At 38.1% G+C, this 24,237-nt stretch overlaps 1 protein-coding gene across 9 annotated transcripts in view; it reads right to left on the minus strand.

Moving 5' to 3' along the window:
* Positions 1-24,237, minus strand: part of SYTL4 (synaptotagmin like 4) — a 93,171-nt gene that overhangs the window by 54,204 nt on the left and 14,730 nt on the right. For 5 of the 9 annotated variants that reach the window (XM_074030137.1, XM_005594108.3, XM_005594107.4 and 2 more), the window contains 5 exons: positions 11,667-11,757; positions 10,301-10,480; positions 9,831-10,046; positions 9,592-9,701; positions 9,269-9,371 (listed from right to left, as the gene is read on the minus strand). In XM_074030137.1, the coding sequence (XP_073886238.1) occupies positions 9,269-9,371; positions 9,592-9,701; positions 9,831-10,046; positions 10,301-10,410 (539 nt within the window). In that variant the 5' untranslated portion in view covers positions 10,411-10,480; positions 11,667-11,757. The remainder of the gene's footprint in view (positions 1-9,268; positions 9,372-9,591; positions 9,702-9,830; positions 10,047-10,300; positions 10,481-11,666; positions 11,758-24,237) is intronic. The other 4 variants (XM_045384229.2, XM_005594109.4, XM_015444077.4 and 1 more) reach the window with 1 other exon arrangement.

The raw sequence follows: 24,237 nt of genomic DNA on the forward strand, positions 1-24,237 counted from the left end.
CTCCTGCCTCTAGTCAGGCCTCTTTCCAATCCATTCACAATCGTAGCCTGAGTGATCTTTCTAAAATAAATATGAGTATACTTTAAACATATAATAAATAAATTAATTAAGAAATAGGGTCTCACAATGTTGCCCAGGCTGGAGTACTGTGGCTATTCACAGGTACCATCATAGTGCACAACAGTCTCTAACTCCTAGGCTCAAGCAATCCTGCTGCCTCAGCCTTCTGAGTAGCTGGGAGTACAGGCATGTACCATGGTGCCCAGCTGGGTACTTTTTTGTTTTTTGGTTTTTTTTTGAGACAGAGTCTCACTGTGTCTCCCAGGCTGGAGTGCAGTGGCACGATCTCGGTTCACTGCAAGCTCTGCCTCCTGGGTTCATGCCATTCTCCTGCTTCAGCTTCTAGAGTAGCTGGGACTACAGGTGCCCACCCCCAATGCCCGGCTAATTTTTTTGTATTTTTAGTAGAGACACGGTTTCACCGTGTTAGCCAGGTTGGTCTCGATCTCCTGACCTCGTGATCCGCCCGCCTTGGCCTCCCAAAGTACTGGGATTACAAGCATGAGCCACGGCACCCAGCCCTGAGTATACTTTTAAAACTCTTCAGTGGTTCCCCATTGCTGTTGGGATTTAGCTGAAACTCCTTAGCATGGCAAAAAAAATCCTCATGATTTGGCCCCTGCTCACCCTCTCCAGCCTCATCTTTCACCCCCTACTCCTCCTCAAGCTTTATATTTTAGAAAAACAAAGTTATTTTGTTTCTCTGAATATCCTGAAGCTCTCCATCTTCCCTCTTTTATCTGTCTAAGATATTCTTTTCACAATGGCCACTTTTTTTCACCTGGCTCAATCTACTCCTTCTTCAGGTCTCTCCTTATATGTCAATTCCTCCAGATCTCTATGTCAATTCCTCCAGATCTCTCTGGCCACGCCCCCATCCTAAGTCTGGATTAGTAACCTTTCTCTGCGCTCCCATAGCATCCTAATTTCTTAGTAACAGTCACCACATATGTAACTATTTATGTATTTTAAACAAACGATTTAATTGGTTCAATAATTTAAACAAATTAGTATCTTTCTCCTCCATTCGACAAAGTTCCATAGGATCAGTGACCACCTATCTCATTTACTGATGTGTTCCCAGTGCCTTGAAAAGACACTAGCATAGAGTACGCACTCAAGAATTTTTATTGACTGAATTACTGAATAAATGCCCTCAGTGGGACTGAGATATATCCATAAATAAGCAGTATGTCTAGAAGACAGTATTCAGGTGACCAGAATTCTTTTTTTTTAGCTTAATCGCCTTAATGATGGATGACTCTGGGCATTCAAAACACCAGTTCTCATCTTTCAAAGGAAGGACATCGTTCCTGGGCCCCTTACCTCAAAGAATTAGTGAGAGCAGCAGGAAAAAGGAAAAAAAAAAATCCATTCTTCCTCAAATATCTCAAATAACTTCCCTTGGCTCCCAAGACACCACATTCTCCTGGTTTCCTCCTCCAACCTCACTGGCTGCTGCTTCTCCCATAGACCTCTAATATTTAGATTATGTCCAAACTTCTTCCTCGGGCTGCTCCTCCTCTCTATCTAGAATTATTCCCAAATGATCTCATCTAGTCTCATGGCTTTAAATATCCTCAATAAACTAATAACTCAAATATATGTATTTTTACTTATTTTTTATGTTTTTTGAGATGGAGTCTCTGTCACCCAGGCTGGAGCGCAGTGGCACAATCTCGGCTCACTACAACCTCTACCTCCTGGGTTCAAGCGATCTCCTGCCTCAGCCTCTTGAGTAACTGGGATTACAGGCTTGTGCCACCATGCCTGGCTAATTTTTGTATTTTTAGTAGAGACAGGGTTTCACCATGTTGGCCAGGCTGATCTTGAACTCCTGACCTCAGGTGATCCATCTGCCTCAGCCTCCCAATGTGCTGGGATTACAGGCGTAAGCCATCATGCCCGGTCTCAAATTTATCTCTTACTCAAACTCCAGACTTGTTTTCCCAATGGCCTACTCAATGTCTCCATGTGGATGTCTCAAACACAGCGAACCCAAAACCAAAGCCCTAATCTTCCCCCCAAAACTGCTCTTTGCTCTGTCTCATCAAATGGCAATTCCCTTCTTTCATCTCTCAAGTCAAAAATGCTAAAAATCATCTGTTACTCCTTTTTTTCTCACAATACAAATCAAATCTTTCAGCAAATCCTCTTCAATGTATACCTAGACTCTGATCTGTTCTCACTGCTCCACTGCCATTACTCTGGTCCAAACCACCGTCATCTAGCTCTTGGATGGTTGCAGTAGCCTCCTAACTAATCTTGCTTCTTCCCTTGGCTTTGGCTTTCCCTCAACAGCCAAAATGAGCTTTTCAGACATAAAACTATCATATGACCCAGCAATTCCACTCCTGGATACCTACCCAACAGAACTGAACAATATATGTCCACACAAAAATGTTACATGAATGTTCATAGCAGCATTATTCCTAATAGCCAAAAGGTGAAAATGCCCTAAATGTCCATCAATGCATGACTAGACAAACAAAATGTGGTACATTCATATAATGGATTATTCATCAATAAAAGACAATGAAGTTCTGATACATGCTGCAACATGGATGAACTTTGAAATCATTATGCTAATTGAAAGAAGCCAAACACAAAAGGCCACATATTGCATTACTGCATTTATATGAAATGTCTAGATTAGGCAAATCCATCAAGACAGAAAGCAGATTAGGGGCTGGGGTAAATGGAGGTGACTACTTAATGGCTATTGGGTTTCTATTTGGGATGGTGAAAATGTTCTGAAATTAGATCATGGTGATGGTTGCACAACATTCTGAAAGTACTAACAATCACAGAACTTTATACTTTAAAATTGGTAAAATGATTTCATGTTATGTGAATTTTACCTCCATTTTTTAAAAGAAGACAAAATAAGGCTGTGTCCCTCAGAGCCATCCTTCTTACTTGGAGTAAAAGACAGAATGCTTACAAGTGCCACCAAAGTCTTAACATGATCTGCTTCTCACCCCATCTCTGTCCTCATCTCCTTCCTCAGCCTCTCTTGCTCACTCAGTTTCAGATTACTCAAAAGTGCCAAACAAAAACTCATCCTAGGATCTTTATACCTCCTTCTTTGCCTATCTACATGCTCTTCCCCCAGATACCCTAAGGGTTTGCTCCCTCATTTGTTTCATATCTTTGCTCAAATGTTACCTTGTTAAGACTTGCCCTGGCTATCCTAAAGAAAACAGTATATGTACACACATTCATTCCTGGCACTCCCTATACCTTTGGTCTACTTCATTTTCTCCACAGCACTTGTCAACATCTGAAATACCATACATTTACTTGACTATCTGTTTATCTCCCACCCCAGAAATCTAAGCCCCACAAACAAGGGGCCTTGTATTCACCAGTGTATCTCAGGGTCTAAAACAATGCCTGACACATAGTAGGCATCCATAGATATTTGTCAAACAAACAAACAAATAGATGCACAAAGATGAAGTAACCAAAATATATAATGTCTTAGCCAGTAACGAATAAACTCTCCAAGTTGGCACATGATGTTTGAAATAGTTCTGTGAAAACAGACAGCAGGGTTGAAATCCTAGGACTTGCAAGAGGTGAAATGTCATTCGGTCATTCCTTGAAAGATGTATTAGCTGTATAGTACGAGACATAGCAGGGGGGCTTGATTTCACTTTTTACTTTAGAATTGTCCTTTTTCCCCTTTTGCCCCCAACCCCACCCCCACCAAAAAAACCCAAGCAGAACCCTTCCTCCAGCGAGGTACTTTTAACGATGGCCCATGGAGAGTGTTTTTTGCTTGTATTTTTTTCCAAAAGATTAATACATACCAATCCGAGCTAATACAAACAACCCAAGGGCAAAAAAGCAATTATTTGACATCTGTGCAGTAAAAAATAGACTAAGAGATGGGAGCCCTGGGCTCTAACTATCTGTATGATCTCAGGTAAATCACTTATCCTGCTTTCTTTTCTGCAAAAATAAAGTGGTTGAATTAAATTATCTCTGAGGCTCCATAATTTCATGGGAAAGATCATTTATGGTCACTTAATCTGTTTTCATGTTTAGGATAAATAAGAGTCTTCTGGGTCCAATGAGACAAGAGATCACAGACAACCAGAAGCAGTAGGTTTCAGAAATTACATTCTGACTGATGATGTCAGATGTGTTAATCAGGTTCAGCAAATAAAAGCCATTGTTATCCCTAACTCACAAAGAAAAAAGGGGGCCTCATCACCTGGAACAGATGAGTCACTCATCCAAGGCTGTGCAGATAAAAATCACAGTCCATATATACAATGAAACATCATACAGATGTCAAAAGAATGAAACAGATCCTTGGTGCTGACACAGAAAGATGTTCATGTTATATCTTTCTACAATTCTTTTCTTTTACACTTTGAGTAATAACTGACAAAAATAAGCTGCACACGTTCAAGTGTGCAACGTGACATTTTGACAAATGTAGATATCTGCGAAACTATCACCAGAATTAAGTTAATGAGCATATCTATCACTCCCAAAGGTTTCCTCCTGCCCCTTTCTAATCCCTCCCACCCTTCCTGTAAGTGTTGATCTGCTTTCTGTCACTGCTTTCTAGTTTGTATTTTCTAGATTTTTATACAAACAGAACCATATACAGTATGTACTCTTTACTGCTTGGCTTCTTTCACTCAGCATGATTGTTTTGAGATTCATTCATGTTGTTGCATGTATCAATAGTTCATTTTTTCCACTGCTGAGTAGTATTCCATCATATAAACAAATCGGTTATCCATTCACCTCCTGATGGACATTTGGGTTATTTCCAGGGTTGGGCTATTACAAACAAAGCTGCCATAAACATTCACGTAGAAGTCTTTGTACAAACATACATTTTCCCTTCTCTTAAGTAAATACCCAGGAATGAAATGACTTTATCACAAGGTAGGTGCACAACAAACTTTTTAAAATACTGCTAACTGCTTTTCAAATTAGCTATGCCATTGTACATTCCCACCAGCAGTGTACAAGAATTCTAGTTGTTTATAATAGCAAGGAGGAAATGTAGAAAAGAAAAAATTTTTTAAATCCAGTTGTTTTACATCCTCACCAACAATTGGCATGGTTAGTCTTTTTGATTTTAGTCATTCTAGTGGGTATGTAGTAGTATCTTATTGTGATTTTTAGTTCAAATTTATTTAATGACTAAAGGTGTTGAGCATCTTTTCATGTGCTTATCTGACATCTCTATATTGTCTTTGGTGAAATGTCTATTCAAATATTTTGTGCATTTTCTATGGGATTGTCTATATTATTGAGTTTTTAAAGTTCTTTTTCTTTCACTTTTTTTCACTTAACATGTATATAGGATCATCCTTTTTTAAAAAATAAGAAATTAAAAACTTAGGAACCCAACCCATATATGTATATTTAGACAGTTTGGTAGTCCATATGCCAAAACTATTCACAACTATTAACGATAATTATCTGAGGAAGAAGCAGTGAGGTTACTGGAGGACTTACTTTATACATTTCTATACTGTTTTTCAACAATCATATGAAACATGATAAAGTCATTTCCCTTTGGGTGAGTGAAAGTTTGTGGAAAAAACACACACACCATACAAAAGCTAAAAATTCACCGCCACAATCAAATGAATCAAAAATAAAGCCTCAAGTCACAGATTTCAAAAAGTCATGCCTATGAAAACAGAAGATTTAATTCAGCAAAGCTCCTTAAGTAATCCCTTCCAATGTAGCAATTTGCAGATTAAGTGAGTGAGTAGTCAAGAAAAACAGAAGTCTTCAAGATTTATAGCCCCAGGTACCACTGTAGAACCCCAACAGAGACAGACAAGACTGCTGCAAAATGTCATCTCCCAGGGCACTGGTATGAGCTAAGGGATTAACCCAGATCTGGGACAAGTAAGCACTGAACCAGGACATTTAAGAGAATTTCAAGAGACCAAAACTCAGGACCCCAAGTTGCCTTCTGCACCCACCCCTTCAGGTTACAAGGAAGGAAATATAAAAAGCAATATTCAGTCCTTAAACTAAAGTACAGCTGGGAATGGGGAAAAGATAAATTGTTTCAAGTTGAGGTGAGCAGAAGAATTCACATACACTGTATCAGAGGAAACAAAAGATACAGAGAAAACTTCCCATATTAAAGTTGAGTGAAATGAAGTAAAATAGTCTGGCAGATATATAAATAGCCATGGGGTGGAGAGAAATGAAAATAATTTGCAAGATGGATGAAGAACCGAAGAACCATGTCTGGAGAAGAATTAACCCTAGTAAAACAAGTAGGTTTCATGTGAGTGCTTTACACTACAGGGGAACTAATAATATAAATTCAATAAAGTGCAAGAATTCAAATACAAGATGATAAAACAAAATAAGAGAAAGAAGATTAGAGCAAAGAACAAATCGAAACCTAAATAATTTACTCAAATAATTAAATTAGAAGCAGCAAAAAGTAAGGAAGGGAAGGGAAAAGCGGCATGGGAAGGGAAATAAACTGAAAACCAAATTAATAGCATGGAGGAATGGGTTGGGCTAATCACAGTTAGCTGCTTTCACCATTTTTCCGATTCCATTCACTAATAAAAGAAAATGACAAAAATAGAGGATAAGAAAATCCAGTATCTCTGAGGTGGAGAACTTAACTAATAAAACAGAAAGAAAAAGAGTTCAGAGATATGATACAGAAAAATTTTCCAGCAATGAAGAAAGAACTCATCAAGGGTATATCACATATAGGGGAAAATGATACAGAATGATCACCATTGAGTTATAATCTTGTTAAATTACTAAACTTCAAGAAAAAGAAAAGAAAATTTTCAGGCAAGTCTAATCTCTCTCTCTCTCTCTCTCTCTCTCTCTTTCATCCATAAGAAAGAAAAACAAGAGTCAAGGTGTCCTCAGACTTATTCACAGTTACATTCAATGGAAGAAGACAATGGAACAATGTCTACAACATTCTGAGGGAAAGAAAACGTGGCTCAAGAATATAATATCCAGCCAAGATACCACTCAAGTATAAAGGCACCTGGCAGACATTCTTAACATGTAAGAATACAATAAATATAGCACCTGCAAGCTCTTCTTGAAGGAACTCCTCAATGATGAAATCCAGAAAACCAAGAAATAAATCAGAAATAGAGAAGCTGTGGTATAAGGCCTGGTTGTAAGCATACAATCCTTTTAAGTATAAAACTAAAAGGAAACAAACAGATAAAACAAACAGATGATTTATGGTTATATAAGAGAATGTAAATATTATAAACCCTGACAAACGAAAAATAATTTGAGTAACAAATAGTGGGGACGGAAGAAAATAACTGGAGGGAAATGTAAGAAAGCTAACTGCTTCCTCTTTCACAGTAAAGCATCCACTGATAATGTTAAATATTGAAACAGGTAGATATTTTAAATGACCACTAACTCCAAAGTATCTATCTTAGAAAAATGAAAACAGGCCAGGCATGGTGGCTCACACCTGTAATCCCAACATTTTGGGATACCAAGGCGGGTGGATCACTTGAACTCAGGAATTCGAGACCAGCCTGGCCAACATGGTGAAACCTCGTCTCTACTAAAAATACGAAAATTAGCTGGGCTTGGTGGTACGTGCCTGTAATCCCAGCTACTTGAGAGGCTGAGGCAGGAGAACTGCTTGAACCCAGGAGGTGAAAGTTGCAGTGAGCCAAGATGGTGCCACTGCACTCCAGTCTGGGTGACAAGAGCAAAACTCCGTCTCAAAAAAGAAAAGAAAAGAAAAGAAAACATACATCCACACAAAACCTTTAATGAAAGTTCATAGCAGTATTACTTTTTTTTTTTTTTTTTTTTTTTTTTTGAGATGGAGTCTCACTCTATTGCCAGGCTAGAGTGCAATGGTGCGATCTCGGCTCACTACAACCTCCGCCTCCCGGGTTCAAGCAATTCCCCTGCCTCAGCCTCCCAAGTAGCTGGGACTACAGGCGCATACCACCACATCTGGCTTTTTTTTTTTTTTTGTATTTTAGTAGAGATGGGGTTTCAACATGTTGGCCGGGATGGTCTTGATCTCCTGATCTCGTGATCCACCCACCTTGGCCTCCCAAAGTGATGGGATTACAGGCGTGAGCCACCACGCCCGGCCCAGCGTTACTCTTAATAACCAAAAAGTAGAAACAATCCAAATGTTCTTCAACAGATGAACAGATAAAATGTGATAAATACATATCATGGGTATTATTTGACTATAAAAAGGAATGAAGTTCTCATACATGCTATGACATGGATGAACCTTGAAAACGTTAATGTTAAGTGAAAGAGGCCAGTCAAAAAGGACCATATACTGTATGATTCCATTGACATGAAATACCCAGGATAGGCAAATATATAGAGACAGAAAGTAGACCAGTGATTGCTTAAGGATCGGAGAGGGTGATAGCTAAAAGGGTAAAGGGTTTTTTTTTTTTTTGAGGTGATGAAAATTTTCTGAAATTGATTCAGGGGATGGTTGCACAACTCAGTGAATAGACTAAAAACTATTGCATTGTATACAAAAAACGGGCAAATTGTATAGTATGTGAATTATATCTCAATAAGGCTGTTACCTAAAAAAAATCCACTAAAAAAGTGGCCAACTGCTCAATGGCTTTCATAATATTTTTTCTTAAGCTTAGAGGAATGTTAACAACTAATATCTTTTACTTTAAAAAAAACATTTGTCTGAAGATGAGCTATTCTTTCATTTTATTTTGGTGTTTTATTCTGTTAAATTACACAGGATGATTTTAATTTATTATACTATGATCCAATATTAAAAGGATTTTTCAGTTTTTCCATCCAGTCACCCCGTTATGTATATACATAGAAGATACATGAAATAATTTCCACATAATGTGAAAACTGGGGTAGTAGGAATGTGAGTGATTTGTTGCTTAATAATGAGTATGCGTTATTTTTATTTGTCTTCAAATTGTTCTTATAAAGAACAAACTATTCAACTTGAGAAAGCTGACTGCAAACTATAAAAAATAAAGAACTAAGTGAATATACCAAAATGTTAATGTCTACATATAAGCAGTGGGATTAGGAATGATTTTTTCCCTCCTTTACTATTTTCTGTACTTCTCAAGTTTTCCTATAATAAACACCTATTATTTTATAAACAGAAGAAGTAAAAAGAATAGTAAAAGAATTAAAGGGATATTGTAAGCATTTCTTTAAACAATTACTTGATTCTTACCTGGGCTCCCTCTGCCGCTCCTGAATGATCTTTCTTCCTGGCCAGATGTCACCCATCTGTGTCTGATGAAGGAGGGACTGTCCCACTGTCTCTCTTTTACTCACTTCAAGACAAACAAAAGTATGCCAGGGTGGTGGTTATGAGTAGGAAAAAAAGGAAACAACCCTCATAGCAAATCCCCTGAAGTACACCATGCTTGCAGAAGGGATGACAATACAATCTTTGATTCTCCACAAACTGGCTGAGCCCATGGATTTAAGATGCCACCAGTCAGAATACACTAGGATTCCATACCAAGAACCATCTCTAGACAGGTCCAGTACCTGCAGGTTTGTGGCGCAGGGACATCCTGATTAGCTCACTACCTGTGCGGTAAGCAAAACGATTCACTTTCTGGTCATAAAACCAGTCCCCAGTTGCTTTCTTCAACTCTCTGGGAAGAAATAAAAGAAAACGAATAGATGGATAAAGAATGGTTCTTGTCTAATAAAGGCTAAGGAAAGAAATTCTCACCACAACCAGGGCCTCATCTGCTCTCTATTCAGCCATAGGTGACACTCACATTTCCTTGGCGCACACCTTGCACCTCCAGGTACCATTGCTTTCCTGTATGCGGCAGTCCCGACACACCAGGTGATTACAACCCCGACAAGTATTGGTTTTGGGACTCAAACGGCCCAGGCTCTCCTGGCACCGGGCACAGGTCCGATCACTGTAGTGTTGGCTGCCCCTCTTGGCTCCTTTCCTTTTTATCTCCAGTAACTCATTCTTTAGTCGCCTGCCAAGACCCAAAAAAGAAGCATAAGTGGATTCAGGATATGCATAGATTGGATGGAGAGGGGTTGAAAGGTAAACAGAGTGAGACTATTTGGTTCTGTGGAAGCAACAAACTCAGAGCCCAACGTGACCCAATATGTAGTGGTAAACATCACATATACAAATTCCTATGAAAGTCAGGTGGGAGACATAAGGAAAAGCCCAGACATCATTGGTCAAAGGCCTGGGACCCTATTCGTTTTGGGGAACTCTTACTTAATCCTTTTCTCATCTGCCTTCCGGACCTCCTCATCTCGCTGTAGAACACTGAGAATCAAATCTTTTTCTTCCTCAGACAGAAAAGAAAGGTCCAGTAACTCCGACATGATTTATTCAACTTTTTCTTCTACTCTTCTTTCTTCAAAACAACCAGACAAGGAGAGCTACCAGAGTTGCCTGAAATGACAAAAGAACTAATTTCACACAGATGATTTACTCAAGAATAGGCCCACAGCCCTAAACCCTTTCAATAGGTTACTTTCCCCTTGAGCCAAGCTAAAGAGACAAAGTAGAAGTATCTGACCTATTTACTCTTCCTACTCCCATCCGAATCATGCCCTGAAAATGAAGAGTCCTTGATTTTTCAGAAAGAAAAAGTTATTCATGACTCTGGGAAAAGGACTGGTTATTCAGTATATGCATCTTAGTCTGGAAAGAACATAGAACAGCTGAGTCAATCTCCCCCTCCACCAAGTGAGTCCTCAATCATCCAATTTTTAATACTTTAAATGTTCTCAAATCTCAAGCCTATTAACCCAAATAACCAGGCAACTGGTCTCTGCAGTGAAGGAGAAAAGCACATGAAGGCTCCTGCCAGTTTTGGCCCAGTTCTCTATTCCTGACCAGCTTCCATTCTCCCAGGAGTCAGTCAGCTTTCTGCTATGCTTCAAAACTTCCATCACCTACTCTATCTCTCAAAGTTCTTATCATACTAGTACTCTAGCACTACCTCCAGGATATCTTTCCCAAATTCATGAATACTTGTTGAGCACTACTCTGACAGGCATTCTGTAAAGTGCTGGGGATACAAAGACGAGTAAGGCACAGTTCCTACCCTTACGAAAATCACAGAGTAGCAGGGGAGACAGACACACATAAATACAGTACAACGCATTAAGTGCTATCAGAGGGATTATAAATTAAGTGCTATGAGAACTTAGGAAAGAAAGTAACTCATTCTATCTTGCATAGAGAGAGGAAAGACAGCAGCATACATGGGAAATTTTACAGAAGAGGTGGATTTTGCCTTATCAGAGGACAAATTTCCTGGTAGGAAAGAATGGTAGGAAAGATAGTTTGGGCCCAGATTATATAACTCTTTTTTTTTATTATTATTATTATACTTTAAGTTCTAGGGTACATGTGCACAACGTGCAGGTTTGTTACATATGTATACATGTGCCATGTTGGTGTGCTGCATCCATTAACTCTTCATTTACATTAGGTATATCTCCTAATGCTATCCCTCCCCGCTACCCCCTCCCCACAATAGGACCCACTGTGTGATGCTCCCCTTCCTGTATAACTCTTAAAAACTTTTAAAAAAATATTAAGAATTTTGGCTCAGCATGGAGGCTCTCACCTGTAATCCCAGCACTTCGGAAGGCTGAGGCAGGAGGATCGCTTGGGCAACACAGGGAGATCAGCCTGGGCAACACAGGGAGACTCAGTCTCTACAAAAAGAAAAATCAAAACTCAGCTGGGTGTGAAAGTTCACACCTGCATTTCCAGCTACTCGAGAGGCTGAAGTGGGAGGATTGTTTGAGCCGGTGAGGTTGAGATTACAGTGAGCCAAGATCACACCATCACGTGTGGCCCACTCTAGCCTGGGCAACAGAGCAAGATCCTGTCTGGAAGAAATTTTTTTTAATCTTAAAACTTACTGCATAGACAATAGAAATCCATCAAACATCTCTGATGTTGCTTTTTGATTCTGGGAAATCACATGATGAAATTCATTTTACAAAGACATATTATAGCTATATTGCTCTAGCTATAATATGAAAGACCGATTTAGAGGACAAATCAGAGGACAATTTGGTAGTACATACGTTTAAAATAAGTATACTACTTAACCAAGCAATATGACTTCTAAGAATCTACCTAATAGAAATATTCATACAAATGCACAAGCAAGATTATATGCACAAGACTATTACTGCAACATTATTTTTAAGAACAGAAACAGTTATTTAACAGAGGAATCATTAAACAAAACAATACGTCCACATAATGGAACATTATGTTGCTATTAAAAATGTAGTAGATACACACATATTGACATAAAAATATGGCCATGAGTGAAAAAGTAGTTGTAGGACAATAAAAAAAAGATCTTGTATAAAGAATTTATCTAAATATTTGTATATGCAAAGAGAAAGGTCTAGAAAAAAATCTGCTATCATTGGTTTCCCTTGGTGAGTAGAATTGGGAAGGGGTAACTTTCACTTTTTACTTTATATAGTTCTAATTTTTTTTATACATATCTTCCATTTATATCTCAAAAAAGAAAACAATGCAAATGAGGCAGAGATATTATTACAATACTCCAGCAAAAAACAACCTAGATTTACTAACTGTGAATCTAAATAATTAGACCAGTCATTTTATTTTTCATTTCATTTTATTTTTCATTTTTAGAGACAGAGTTTCACTATGTTGCCCAGCCTGGACTCAAATTCCTGGGCTCAAGCGATCCTCCTGCCTCAGCCTCCCAAGGAGCTGGAACTAGAGGCAGAGCCACCGTGCCCAGCAGAAGTCGTTTTATTTCTGACCCTTTCGTTTCTCATCTACAAAACGACCCACCTCAAACGTTGTTTAAAAAATTAAATAATGTGTATTAAAGGGCCAATCACAATGCTTGGAGTACAATGATAAAGGCCTTAGCCGGGCAGCAAGAAAAAACAGAATAGGTTTGAGAAGTAGAATTGACAGAATAGGGAGACTGACTGAGCAGAGAGGATGAAGAAGGTGAAGTCAAAGATGCCTAGTTCACATGTCTGGATTAAACAACTGACTGGCTAGTGACAGCCCTCATAGCGACAGGAGATAGAATGAAAGAAACAGGTTTGGAAGTAAGGCAAAAAATTTTGTTTTAACCCTATTAAGTTAGTGTTGCATACTTGATATCCAAGTAACTGGGCCCAGGAAATAGTTGGAGACACAGGGCTGGACCTCAGGAAGAAAAACTGTATCTGAAAATATACATTTGGTAGTCATGGGAGTCAAAGAGCCCAGGGTAGACAGAGAGTGAAAAAGGAAATGAGAATCACACTTACCTTCTCTCCTCTCCTTTGAAACTACACAACAGGCCCCTTTCACTTTTTTATTTTTTATTTTTCTTTTTTTACTAATTCCCTACAAGACAGTGGAGAAAATAAACAACACGGCAAAGCTATACAGGTTCCCGCAATATTTCCTCAACTTGTATATTTCCTGGTCTTTATCGAACTATAAGATGTTAAGCCTCTTTCACACACCCTTTCTTAGTCTTGAGGAAGTCTTCTTAGTTCTTATCACCAAGGAGAATATATACCCTCCGTGAAAACAAGGACTTTTTCAATCTTCTCCTCTGTATCTGCCCTAGCACTTAATGCAATATCTGGTATGTAATTTTGCATATGCTGCCAATATTGCGATCACTGTCATTGTCACCCCAACAGTATCCTTTATTGAGAATCGACTATATGCCAAACAAGTACCTTACATATATTAACTAATTTAATCCTTGTCACAACACCAAGAGTGAGTGACTATTATTACCCCATTGTATAGATGAGGATTCAGAAGAGGTTAGGCCAACTTGCCCAAGAATAAAGAGCAAGTAAGTGAAATTGCAGGGATTCAAGCCCAGAAAATCTGACACTAGAGTTGGTGCTCTACAGGCTCAGTCTAGGCAGAATTATAACCAAAGCAACTATAAAATACTAAACAGACAAATCAAAAGCATTGTGGAAATGAATTCCCATATGTGTGATTACGGCTGAAACACTGTGCAAAAAAATCAGTGGCTCCTGGATAAAAGAGGTATTATCAGTTACCTGTCAGCTAAAAAGCAAGGATAGCACAGGCACACTAGAAATGAGAACCATAGCAGATTAAAAAACTGGTGCCTGTGGAGAGGCAGCAGAATACTGTGATGAGAAAGGCATGTTGGCATAATAATGAGACCAAGTAATATCAAAATCCAGGGAAGTAAGAAGATCCTTGAAGATAGTATCTTAAGAAAATGGAACTACCAACATTGTACATCTTCCCTTTCTTTTTCATTATGGACCTGACCAACCAGAACTGCCCCCTCTGAAATCTTAAATTCAAGAATTCCCACTTTCCAACCACAGCTCACTCTCGCTGTATCTGTTCTTCAACCTTATCAAGACCACAGTCTCTTGAGCTCCACGTTGTCTCTTGGTCCACTTGCCTTCTGCTGATCTATCTTCCCTCCATACCCATCCTGGATTCCAGATGGCTCAACATTTGAACCACTCTCACCAGTACCTTCCATATCTGTATACCTTCATCCCTCTGCCACAACTGCCCATGAAAATCCCAAACCTGTGCTAATGCTCTAGCCTGCCTTGTCTGCTCCCATACCCAGGTTCTACATAATTCCTGGTCTACAACCTCAGCTGAACCCTCACTGTCACCCATAAATCCTGTTACTTATGCCTGTTCAATTCCTTTACCTAGTCCCTTTGGGTTCTATTTAAGCCTTCATTCATCTCACACTCCCACTTCCCTTCCCTCAAGTCCCATCAGACATGCCAGTCTTATACTTGTAAAAAGATTTTTATAAGACCATCAGCCATGGACTCTATCAGCTCCCTGCCTCCTCTTCCCCATCACTTGCCAATCTGACTCCTTTCAGAAAAGCCATATCCCACCCCAAGCCCCACCTTCCACCATAGGTTGCTGTTGTTTCCAACACTAACCCTGTTAACAGCCAGCTTGTTTGCAATGGGATCTTGCAGAATCAGTAACAAGGAGAAGAAAACAAATTAAGAACAAAAATTAAAAGGTAAGAAGACAAAGGTAAGTGCAGAAAAAATTGAGACAAAGAGAAAACAAAAGGTAAAATGGTAAAAACAAGTTCAAGTATATCAATGAATATGAAACTCATATATGAGCAAAATTCACCCTTTGAAATACAGGGATTAACAGACTGGATAAAAGGAAAAAACCCAGTTATGTGCCATTTATGAGAGACACATCTAAAACATAAATTGAAGGGAAAATTGAAAGCAAAAAGATGGGAAAAGATAAACCAGGTGCTAGCCAAAAGAAAGCTGAGGTAGCTACATTAATATCTAAAAGTAAAAAAGATAATAAAAGCATTATAAAGGATAGATAAGATCACTACATAGAGAGAATAAACATGCATCCACTAATAAAACATCACTAAATATACAAAGGAACAAGAGAGAGAAATCGAAAAATCGACCATCAAAATGAGAGGTTAACATATACCTCTTTGTTGTTGCAATTATGAATGGTACGAACAGATAAAAACTAGTAAATATATAGACAAGTTGAACAACAAAATGAGCTTGATTTAATGGAAATACGAAAAATTTATATATCCAACTGAGGAATTACATTATTTTCAAGCACATATAGAATATTTACCCCCAAAACTGACCATGTACTAGGCTGTAATGCAAGTCTCCATAATTTAAAAAAATTCCTTCCCATACAGACCAGTCTCTGACTTCGAGGAAATTAAATAAGAAACCAACTTAAAATATGATAATTTCTTATCATGATACTTTTTGAAAATTTAAAAAGACACTTCTAAATAACCCACATGTCAAAGAAGAAATCATAATGGTACTAAATCTATCCTTAACATCTTAGAGAAAAAACCTGCCTCCTACCTCACTACCATCCCCATAGTATGGCATCTAATGTTCTCTAGAAATTCAAAAAGGAAAATATGAAAGAAAAATACAGCTTTCATATGCAATAAACCAAGCAATGTATTTTTATGGTAAATAGTACATCATATTTTGAAAACTAGAACTCAGGAAAATAATGGAGGCATAAATACAGTCATAATAAGAAAATCAGACAGATGTGAAGTTAGAAAAGCTATGACTATTCGGATACTCCCAGTTTGTGGCTACTAGGGTTTAATAGAGAAACCAAAGCCCAAGAAAACTTAAGACCCTTCATTACGTTCAGTCCCAGGTGTATAATCAAAAAGGCAAGATGATCTGTTGAGAAGATCACGGCTCAGGTAACATGAGTGTCAGAATCTGAGCTCAGATGGACAACTTGTTCTGTGTTAGTCCTGAGGTGTCAAGATTCAGATGAAGTATCTTAATATAGCATCCTTGTGGGACCCGTGCCCATAAAAAGATATTTTAGAAAAGGTGGTTTGTATCATTCTCAGCAAACTAACACAAGAACAGAAAACCAAACACCGCATGTTCTCTCATAAGTGGGAGTTGAACAATGAGAACACATGGACACAGGGAGGGGAACGTCACACACCAGGGCCTGTCGAGGGGTGGAGGGCTAGGGGAGGGATAGCATTAGGAGAAATACCTAATGTAGATGATGGGTTGATGGGTGCAGCAAACCACCATGGCACATGTATACTTATGTAACAAACCTGCACATTCTGGTATCCCAGAACTTAAAGTATAATAAAAAATGTTAAAAATGTAAAGATGGCTTACTTAGCAATTATACCTATTTATTGCTAAAAAAAAAAAAAAAAAAAAAAAAATGAGGATAATATGTTAATGCAAATACTTACAAAACCAAAGGAAAAACTAAATCTACCATAAAATGGGAAGTTAGAAGTTACCATACCTCTCTCAATTACTGATAGTACAACAGATGAAAAATGAGTAAATATGTAGACAAGTTGAACAACACAATAAGCTTGATCTAAAGGACATATGTAGAATTCCATATCCAATTGGATATATCCAGTCTATATCCTAATCCTAATGATTGAGAAATAATAACAATGAATGAAAATAAACACTAACACAACTGGTTTTCAAGAAGGGGATGGGCGAGCTATCTCAAATTATTTCAAATTCTGAAAACCAATTTTAAAAATGAAAAACTAGGCAAAACCTGACAGGAAGCATAGAATCATGAAAATAGTGGTGAAAGACAGACTTGGGTTCAAATCCTAGCTCTCATATAGCTTAGCTACATGACCTTGGGCACGATACTAGAATATTAAAAAGATGACTAAAAATACAGAATTCCTCGTAAGAATAGTACTCAGATTAAAAATAATAATTGGTGTTCCCAAAATGAAAACTGATGTGAATTAGGAAAACACCAAGTAATGTCCCTGCCCTGAACGGCAAATACAACAGATTTTGCTGTGTTGCATGCAGGCCACACATAAATGTGAAGATGGTAATATATTGTGCTTATGCTCAAACTAGAAACATCTACCAGATGTAACCTCTTTGAAGGTAGGTACTATATCTGGATATCATAGCCCCAGGAGCTTGGCACAGTATGTGACACACAGTATGAGTTCAACAAAAGTTTAGTGAATGTCTTTATCCAGAAATCTATTTGTGTTTGCATGTTTAAACTTAAACCCATGGAAACTGAAGAGCTGTAATAGAGCTGAGAGAAAAATGTTTTTGTTTTCCTGAGGCAGTGTGTGAGCTGTGGTTAAAAGCTTGGACTCTGGGCCGGGTGGGTGGCTCACACCTGCAATCCCAGCATTTTGGGAGGCTAAGGCAGGTGGATCACTTGAGGCCAGGAGTTCGAGAACAGCCTGGCCAACATGGTGAAACCCTGTCTCTACAAAAAACCAAAAACAACAACAACAACAACAAAAATTAGCCGGGCGTGGTGGCTGGCGCCTGTAGTCCCAAATACTCAGGACACTGAGGCAGAGAATGGCTTGAACCTAGGAGGCGGAAGTTGCAGTGAGCCAAGATGGTGCAAGTGCACTCCAGCCTGGGCGACAGAGTGAGACTCCGTGTCAATAAAACAAACAACAAAAAAGTTTGGACTCGAGCCAGACTGCCTGAACTAGAATCCCAACTTCCCTATTTACTAGCTGTGTGACTTTGGGTAAGTTACTAAACCTCTCAGTACCTCAATTTCCTCACTTGTATAATGAAGATAAAAATTGTACCTACCCTTTGGGGCTTGTTGTTATAAAGATTAAATGCGTTTTTAAAATATGTAAAGTGCTTAAAGTAAGGAGAACACAAAGAATGCTAAGTGTTACCTATTTTTGTCAGTTTGTATATGTTCATTTGTGCTTTCAGACTTAAACTAGGTCTTAGAAAATGACATTTATTTTCTTTTAAAGCATGCAGATGAATTGTGAGTTAAACTGTCTAGACATCAGTTAAAGTTTCAGGCTATTGTTTTTGTTATTTAAATTTTTTTATTTCAATAGCTTTTGGGGTACAAGTAGTCTGGGTTACATGGATGAATTTATAGTGATTAATTTCAATGCACTCATCAGAGGTCACTGTTTTTGAAGTGAGGAACCATGCTCACAGTCTTATAGATGACAGAAAATTTTCTTAAATATTGACCCATGCTCAAGGACCAAAAGGCTGAACTGGTATTAAATTATTTCTCTAAAGTTATAAGTAATAATTACATGATGGTTTTGCAAATACCTTCTAATGGATTATCATATCCTGCCAAAGTGATATAATAACAGTATTTTGCTGTTTAGACTAAAGACAATGGACAATTTTATACCTCACTGAACACGAAAAAGTGACCCAGAGTCTTTCAAAATATATTTGTTTAACCAAGAAGCCTGAATTAAACTGCTCTTGTTAAAATGCTACTGTTTTACACAGAAACTGATTAATGAGTTTTATACTGATGTGAGATTTACACTGCTGCATGCCAGATTCTGTATACTTTTGAACATGGGTATTTAGAACTGATTTAGCTATGTCAAGAAATGTGATGGTGTCTACACTTTTTTCAAAAGATGAGAATTTAAATTGGGCTATAAATTATAATTGGTCATAATTGGGGATTATAAAATGTCAAGGTGGAATGAACTTCTACCCTGCCTGAAACAGTAACAACAACAACAAATGCACCAAACACATGAAACAATGGTTTTCAAATCACTGAACATCAGGCAATCAAGGACTATGATTTCTGAGACGGGAAACAAATAAGGTGAGCCCTTTGATTTTCCCAGCTTACTGTCTTAAGGGACTTTCTAGATAATGGTACAGAAAGGAAGAACCCAGGTAGAGCCTAGTAAATTCCCTGAGTTCTGGAGACAGAGCTGAGAGTCTGGGAAAAAAACAGGTAGCTGGAGTTCATAGGACAGAGGACCTGAGAGAGCTCCACAGAAAGAGAAAGAGATCTTCAGAGGCCTGCAGAAGATTTCACTCAAGTATTTAGCAAAGGAGTGATTAGCCCATGATATGCCTGTGAGGAAATTACTCTGGGCCAGGGAAAGAACTACATGAAAGGATTCGAAAGAACAATGCCTGTCATTCACACAGGGCTAAGAACAGTGCCTGTTTCCGCCAGCCAAACTGGAAAACCTCATGATTCACAGGACACGAGCTGAAGGACTCAGAAGGGTCTTGCCTCAGTGGTGGGAAACAGCCCAGATTATGCACTGCTCTGGTCCTGCCTAACAAATATAAACAGCAAAACCTTAAAGGGTCACTCTGTATCTAAGTAATTTAAGTGCATGCCAGAACTCAAGTATATTTATAGTAATACAAAAATATGCAGTACTCAACAAGGTCAAAGTCATATTTGGTACCCAGTAAAAAAACTCACAGGCATGCACAAAAGCAAGAAAATATGATCCATAATAATGAGAAAAATCAATCAAAAAGACCAAGAACTGACACAAATGTTAGAATTAGTAAACAAAGTCATTAAAGCAGTTATTATAACTACATTCTATATGTCCAAAAAGTTAGGTAGGGGACATGGGAGATGTAAAAAGACTCAAATCAAACCTACGGATAAAAGGTACAGTGTCTGAGATGAAAAATACACTACTTGGGATTAACAGCAAATTGGACATTACAGTAGAAAAGAGTTAAGAACTTGAAGACATAGCAATAGAAATTATTCAAAATGGAACGCAGAAAGAAAAAAATTGAAAAAAAAGAAAAAGGAATTAATGAGCTGTAGGACATCAAGCTACCTTCTATACATGTCATTGATGTCACCAAAAATAATGGCCCAAATTTGGTGAACACTATAAACTCACGGATCCAAGAAGCTCTATGAACATTAAGCACCAGAAACATAAAGAAAAATACACCATGTGGCACACCATAAATTGCTTAAAACCAGAAATAATGGGAAAATCTTAAAAGAAGCTAGAGTGGTGGGGTGGGGTGGGGTTGGGGTCTTGGGGAAGGACACATTATATATATACAGATGAACAAAGATCATGATAACAGCAAATTTATCATTGGAAACAATGCAGTGTAAAGACAGAACGACCTCTCTAAAATACCGAAAGAAAAAAAAAAAAAGATCGACCTAGATAGAATTCTACACGCAGCAAGATATTATTCAAAAACAGAGGTGAAATAAAGACTTTTTCAGACATGCAAAAGTTGAAAGAATTAATCACCAACAGACCTGCACTATAAAAAGTGTTAAAGGAAGTCCTTGAGGCAGAAAGAAAATGGTACTGCACAGAAATATAGGTCTACAAAAAGAAATACAGAGCACATGCAATGGTAACAATGTAGGTAAAAATGCTTTTTTCTTATTATTTAAATCTCTTTTAAAATATAATCGACAGTTTAAAGGAAAAATAACGATATATTGTGAAGTTCAAAACATATGGTAGAACAAAGCTGAAACTTAACCTGATTTCAAGAGACACTATAAATCCACAGTAATCAAGTCACTGTGGTATTGGGCATGAAGATAGACAAATAAATAAAAGGAACAGAATAGAGAGTATGGAAATAAGCCCTTATGTTTACAGTCACTTGATTTTTTTAATAAAGGTTAAGGGAAGTTTAGTGGAGAAATGACAGTCTTTTCAACAAGTAGTGCCGGAAAAACTAGATATCCATATGAAAAAAAAAGCAAGCATTTCTGACATGACACATAAAAGCGTGATCCAGAACTTGATAAATTAGGCTTTGTCAAAATTTAAAACCTCTGCTTTGTAAGAACTTTATTAGAAAATAAAAAGATAAGCCATATACTGGAAGAAAATATTTGCAACTAGTATATCTGATAAGGACTTATATCCAGAATATATAAAGAACTCTCAGAACTCTAAAATTTTTTTAATAACACACATTTTAAAAATAGACAAAAGATATGAATAAACATATCACCAAAGAAGATATACAAATAGCAAATAAACACATGAAAACATGCTCAACATCATTAATCATTAGGGAAATACAAACTAAAACCACAGTGAGATATCACTACACACTTATTAGAATGACCAAAATTTCAAATACACCAAATGTTGGCAGGCATTTGAAGCAACTGGAACTCTCATACACTACAATGGGAATGTGAAATGGTATAGCCGTATCAGAAAACAGCTTAGTAGTTTCTTAAAAAGTTAAACATATATCTCCCATATGATCCATGCTTTCCACTTTTGGTATTTATCCAAGAAAAGCAAAAGCATATGTAGGCCGGACACGGTGGCTCACACCTGTAATCCAAGCACTTTGGGAGGCCAAGGTGGGCAGATCGCTTGAGGTCAGGAATTTCAAACCAGCCGATCAACAGATCAACATGGTGAAACCCCATCTGTACTAAAACTACAAAAAATTAGCCAGATGTGGCGGCAGGCACCTGTAATCCCAGCTACTTGGGAGGCTGAGGCAGGAGAATAGCTTGAACCCAGGAGGTGGTAGTTGCAGTGAGCCAAGATTGTGCCACTGCACTCCAGCCTTGGCAACAAGAGTGAAACTCTGTCTCAAAAGAAAAAAAAAACAAAAATTAGCTGGGTGTGGTGGTGGGCGCCTGTAATCCCAGCTACTTGGGAGGCTGAGGCGGGAGAATCACTTGAACCTGGGAGGTGGAGGTTGCAGTGAGCTGAAATCACGCCACTGCACTCCAGCCTGGGCAACGGAGCGAGACTCCGCCTCAAAAGGCGGGGGGGGGAAGCAAGCACATGCCCACACAGATTTGCATGGAAATGTTAATAGCATTATTGGTAATAGCCCAAATCTGGAAACAACCCAAATGCCCACTAAGAGGTAAGTGAATAAACAAATTGTAGTATACCCATGCAATAGAATACTATTCAGCAACAGAGAAGAATGAACTACTGATACACACAGCAACATGAATGAATCTCAAAATGATCATGCTGACTGAAACAAGCCAGGCAAAAAAATAACACTGTATGATTTCATTTATATAAAACTCTAGAAAATGCATAGTGACAGAAAACAAAATCAGTGGTTTCAGGAGTTGACAGGGGGTGAGGAGGGTAACAGTACAGAGGGACAAGAAAGAAGGATTACAACATGGCACAAGGAAATTTCTGGAGGTGACAGATGTTCAATATCTTGATTCTGGTGATAGTTTCATGGATGTACACAGATATCAAAATTTGTCAAATTGTATACTTTATATATAATTTGTCTATTGTAGTTCAATAAAATGTTTTTAAACATTTTAGTATTAAATGTAACTAAAGTTTCTTCTTGTAATCATGTTTTCCAATCCCAGAATGCCTACAAGACACTAGGAGCCTTTAAATTAATTGAAACACTAAAATATTTTATGTCAAGGTTTTTTTTAATAGAGAATAAACAATACAGAGTAGGTTTGAAATATTTCCCTTACTATACAGTTTTGTTATCTAAAAGATGTTTCACCTTTTAACTTTTCAATTTGTTAAAAATGTAAAAGACACCAGGTTCAGGAACAGCAATAAAATGTTTGCATAACTGGTGCCTGGAACTGTAATATGAGTATGATTATTTAGTAAGTGCATCCAAACAATATACTTTATTTTAAAATGTATATACTTTGTGAGGCATCAGTCTTTAAAATCAAGTATAAAAATAAAGAGAAGTTAGCATCAGATGTTCAAGTAGCTGTATCATAAACCAAAATTTTGTTTAAATGAAGCACACTTCATGTCATTGGTCTCATCAAAATGAGAGCAAAGGTTATTGCACCATTAATAAATATTAGAATTAATTTTAAAAAGTTCATTTAATCTCTCATCCTTTATTTCTATTTTTGTACTTTTTCTTTGAGACAGAGTCTCACTCTGTCACCCAGGCTGGAGTGCAGTGGCACAGTCGTAGTTCAGCATAGCCTTGACCTCCTGGACTCAAGCAATTCTCCCACCTCAGCCTCCCCAGTAGCTGGGATCGCAGGCACAAGTCACCACACCTGGCTAATTTGTTTTTATTTTTTGTAGAGATGGGGTTTCACCATGTTGCCCAGGCTGCCTCGGCCTCCCAAAGTGCTGGGATTACTAGCGTGAGACACCACACCTGGCCTGTGCATGCTTTATAATATGTGACCAATACAGTGGTAAATAATGTAGTTTACAAATACTTATTTTAGGAGTGATAAAAATTTGGGGTGATAAAGGTGAGTAATCAAAAAAGCTGGGAAGTCCCTTACTTAAAGGCTGGTTAAGGGAAACTATTCCACAAATTGCCATATATTTTCATGATTCTGCTTGTATAGAGATATGATGTATGTTAATTAGGAAAGAATAAATCATTCTGATGATTGTAATGCAGTTGTTCTTATGCAAGTAGTACAGCATAATGAATAAGAATTTTTGCTGTCATAAGACACATTCAAAAGTGGACTCTAGGCTAGGTGAGGTGGCTTATGCCTGTAATCCTAGCAATTTGTGAAGCCAAGGTGAGAGGATCTCTTGAGCCCAGGAGTTTGAGACCAGCCTGGGCAACATGGTGAAACCCCATCTCTACACACACACACACACACACACACACACACACACACATTAGCCAGGTGTGGTGGTGTGCGCCTGTAATCCCAGCTACTTGGAAGGCTGAGGTGGGAGGATCACCTGAGCCTGGGAGGTCAAGGCTGCAGTGAGCCGAGATCGGGCCACTGCACTCCAGCCTGGGTGACAGAGTAAGACCCTTTCTCAATCTCTCTCTCAAAAAAAAAAAAAAAAAAGTGGACTCTATTAACTAATTGTGACAAAGGCAATGACAGTATAT

Source organism: Macaca fascicularis, chromosome X (assembly GCF_037993035.2).
Source record: "Macaca fascicularis isolate 582-1 chromosome X, T2T-MFA8v1.1".
In the NCBI taxonomy this organism is placed as follows: Eukaryota; Metazoa; Chordata; class Mammalia; order Primates; family Cercopithecidae; genus Macaca; species Macaca fascicularis.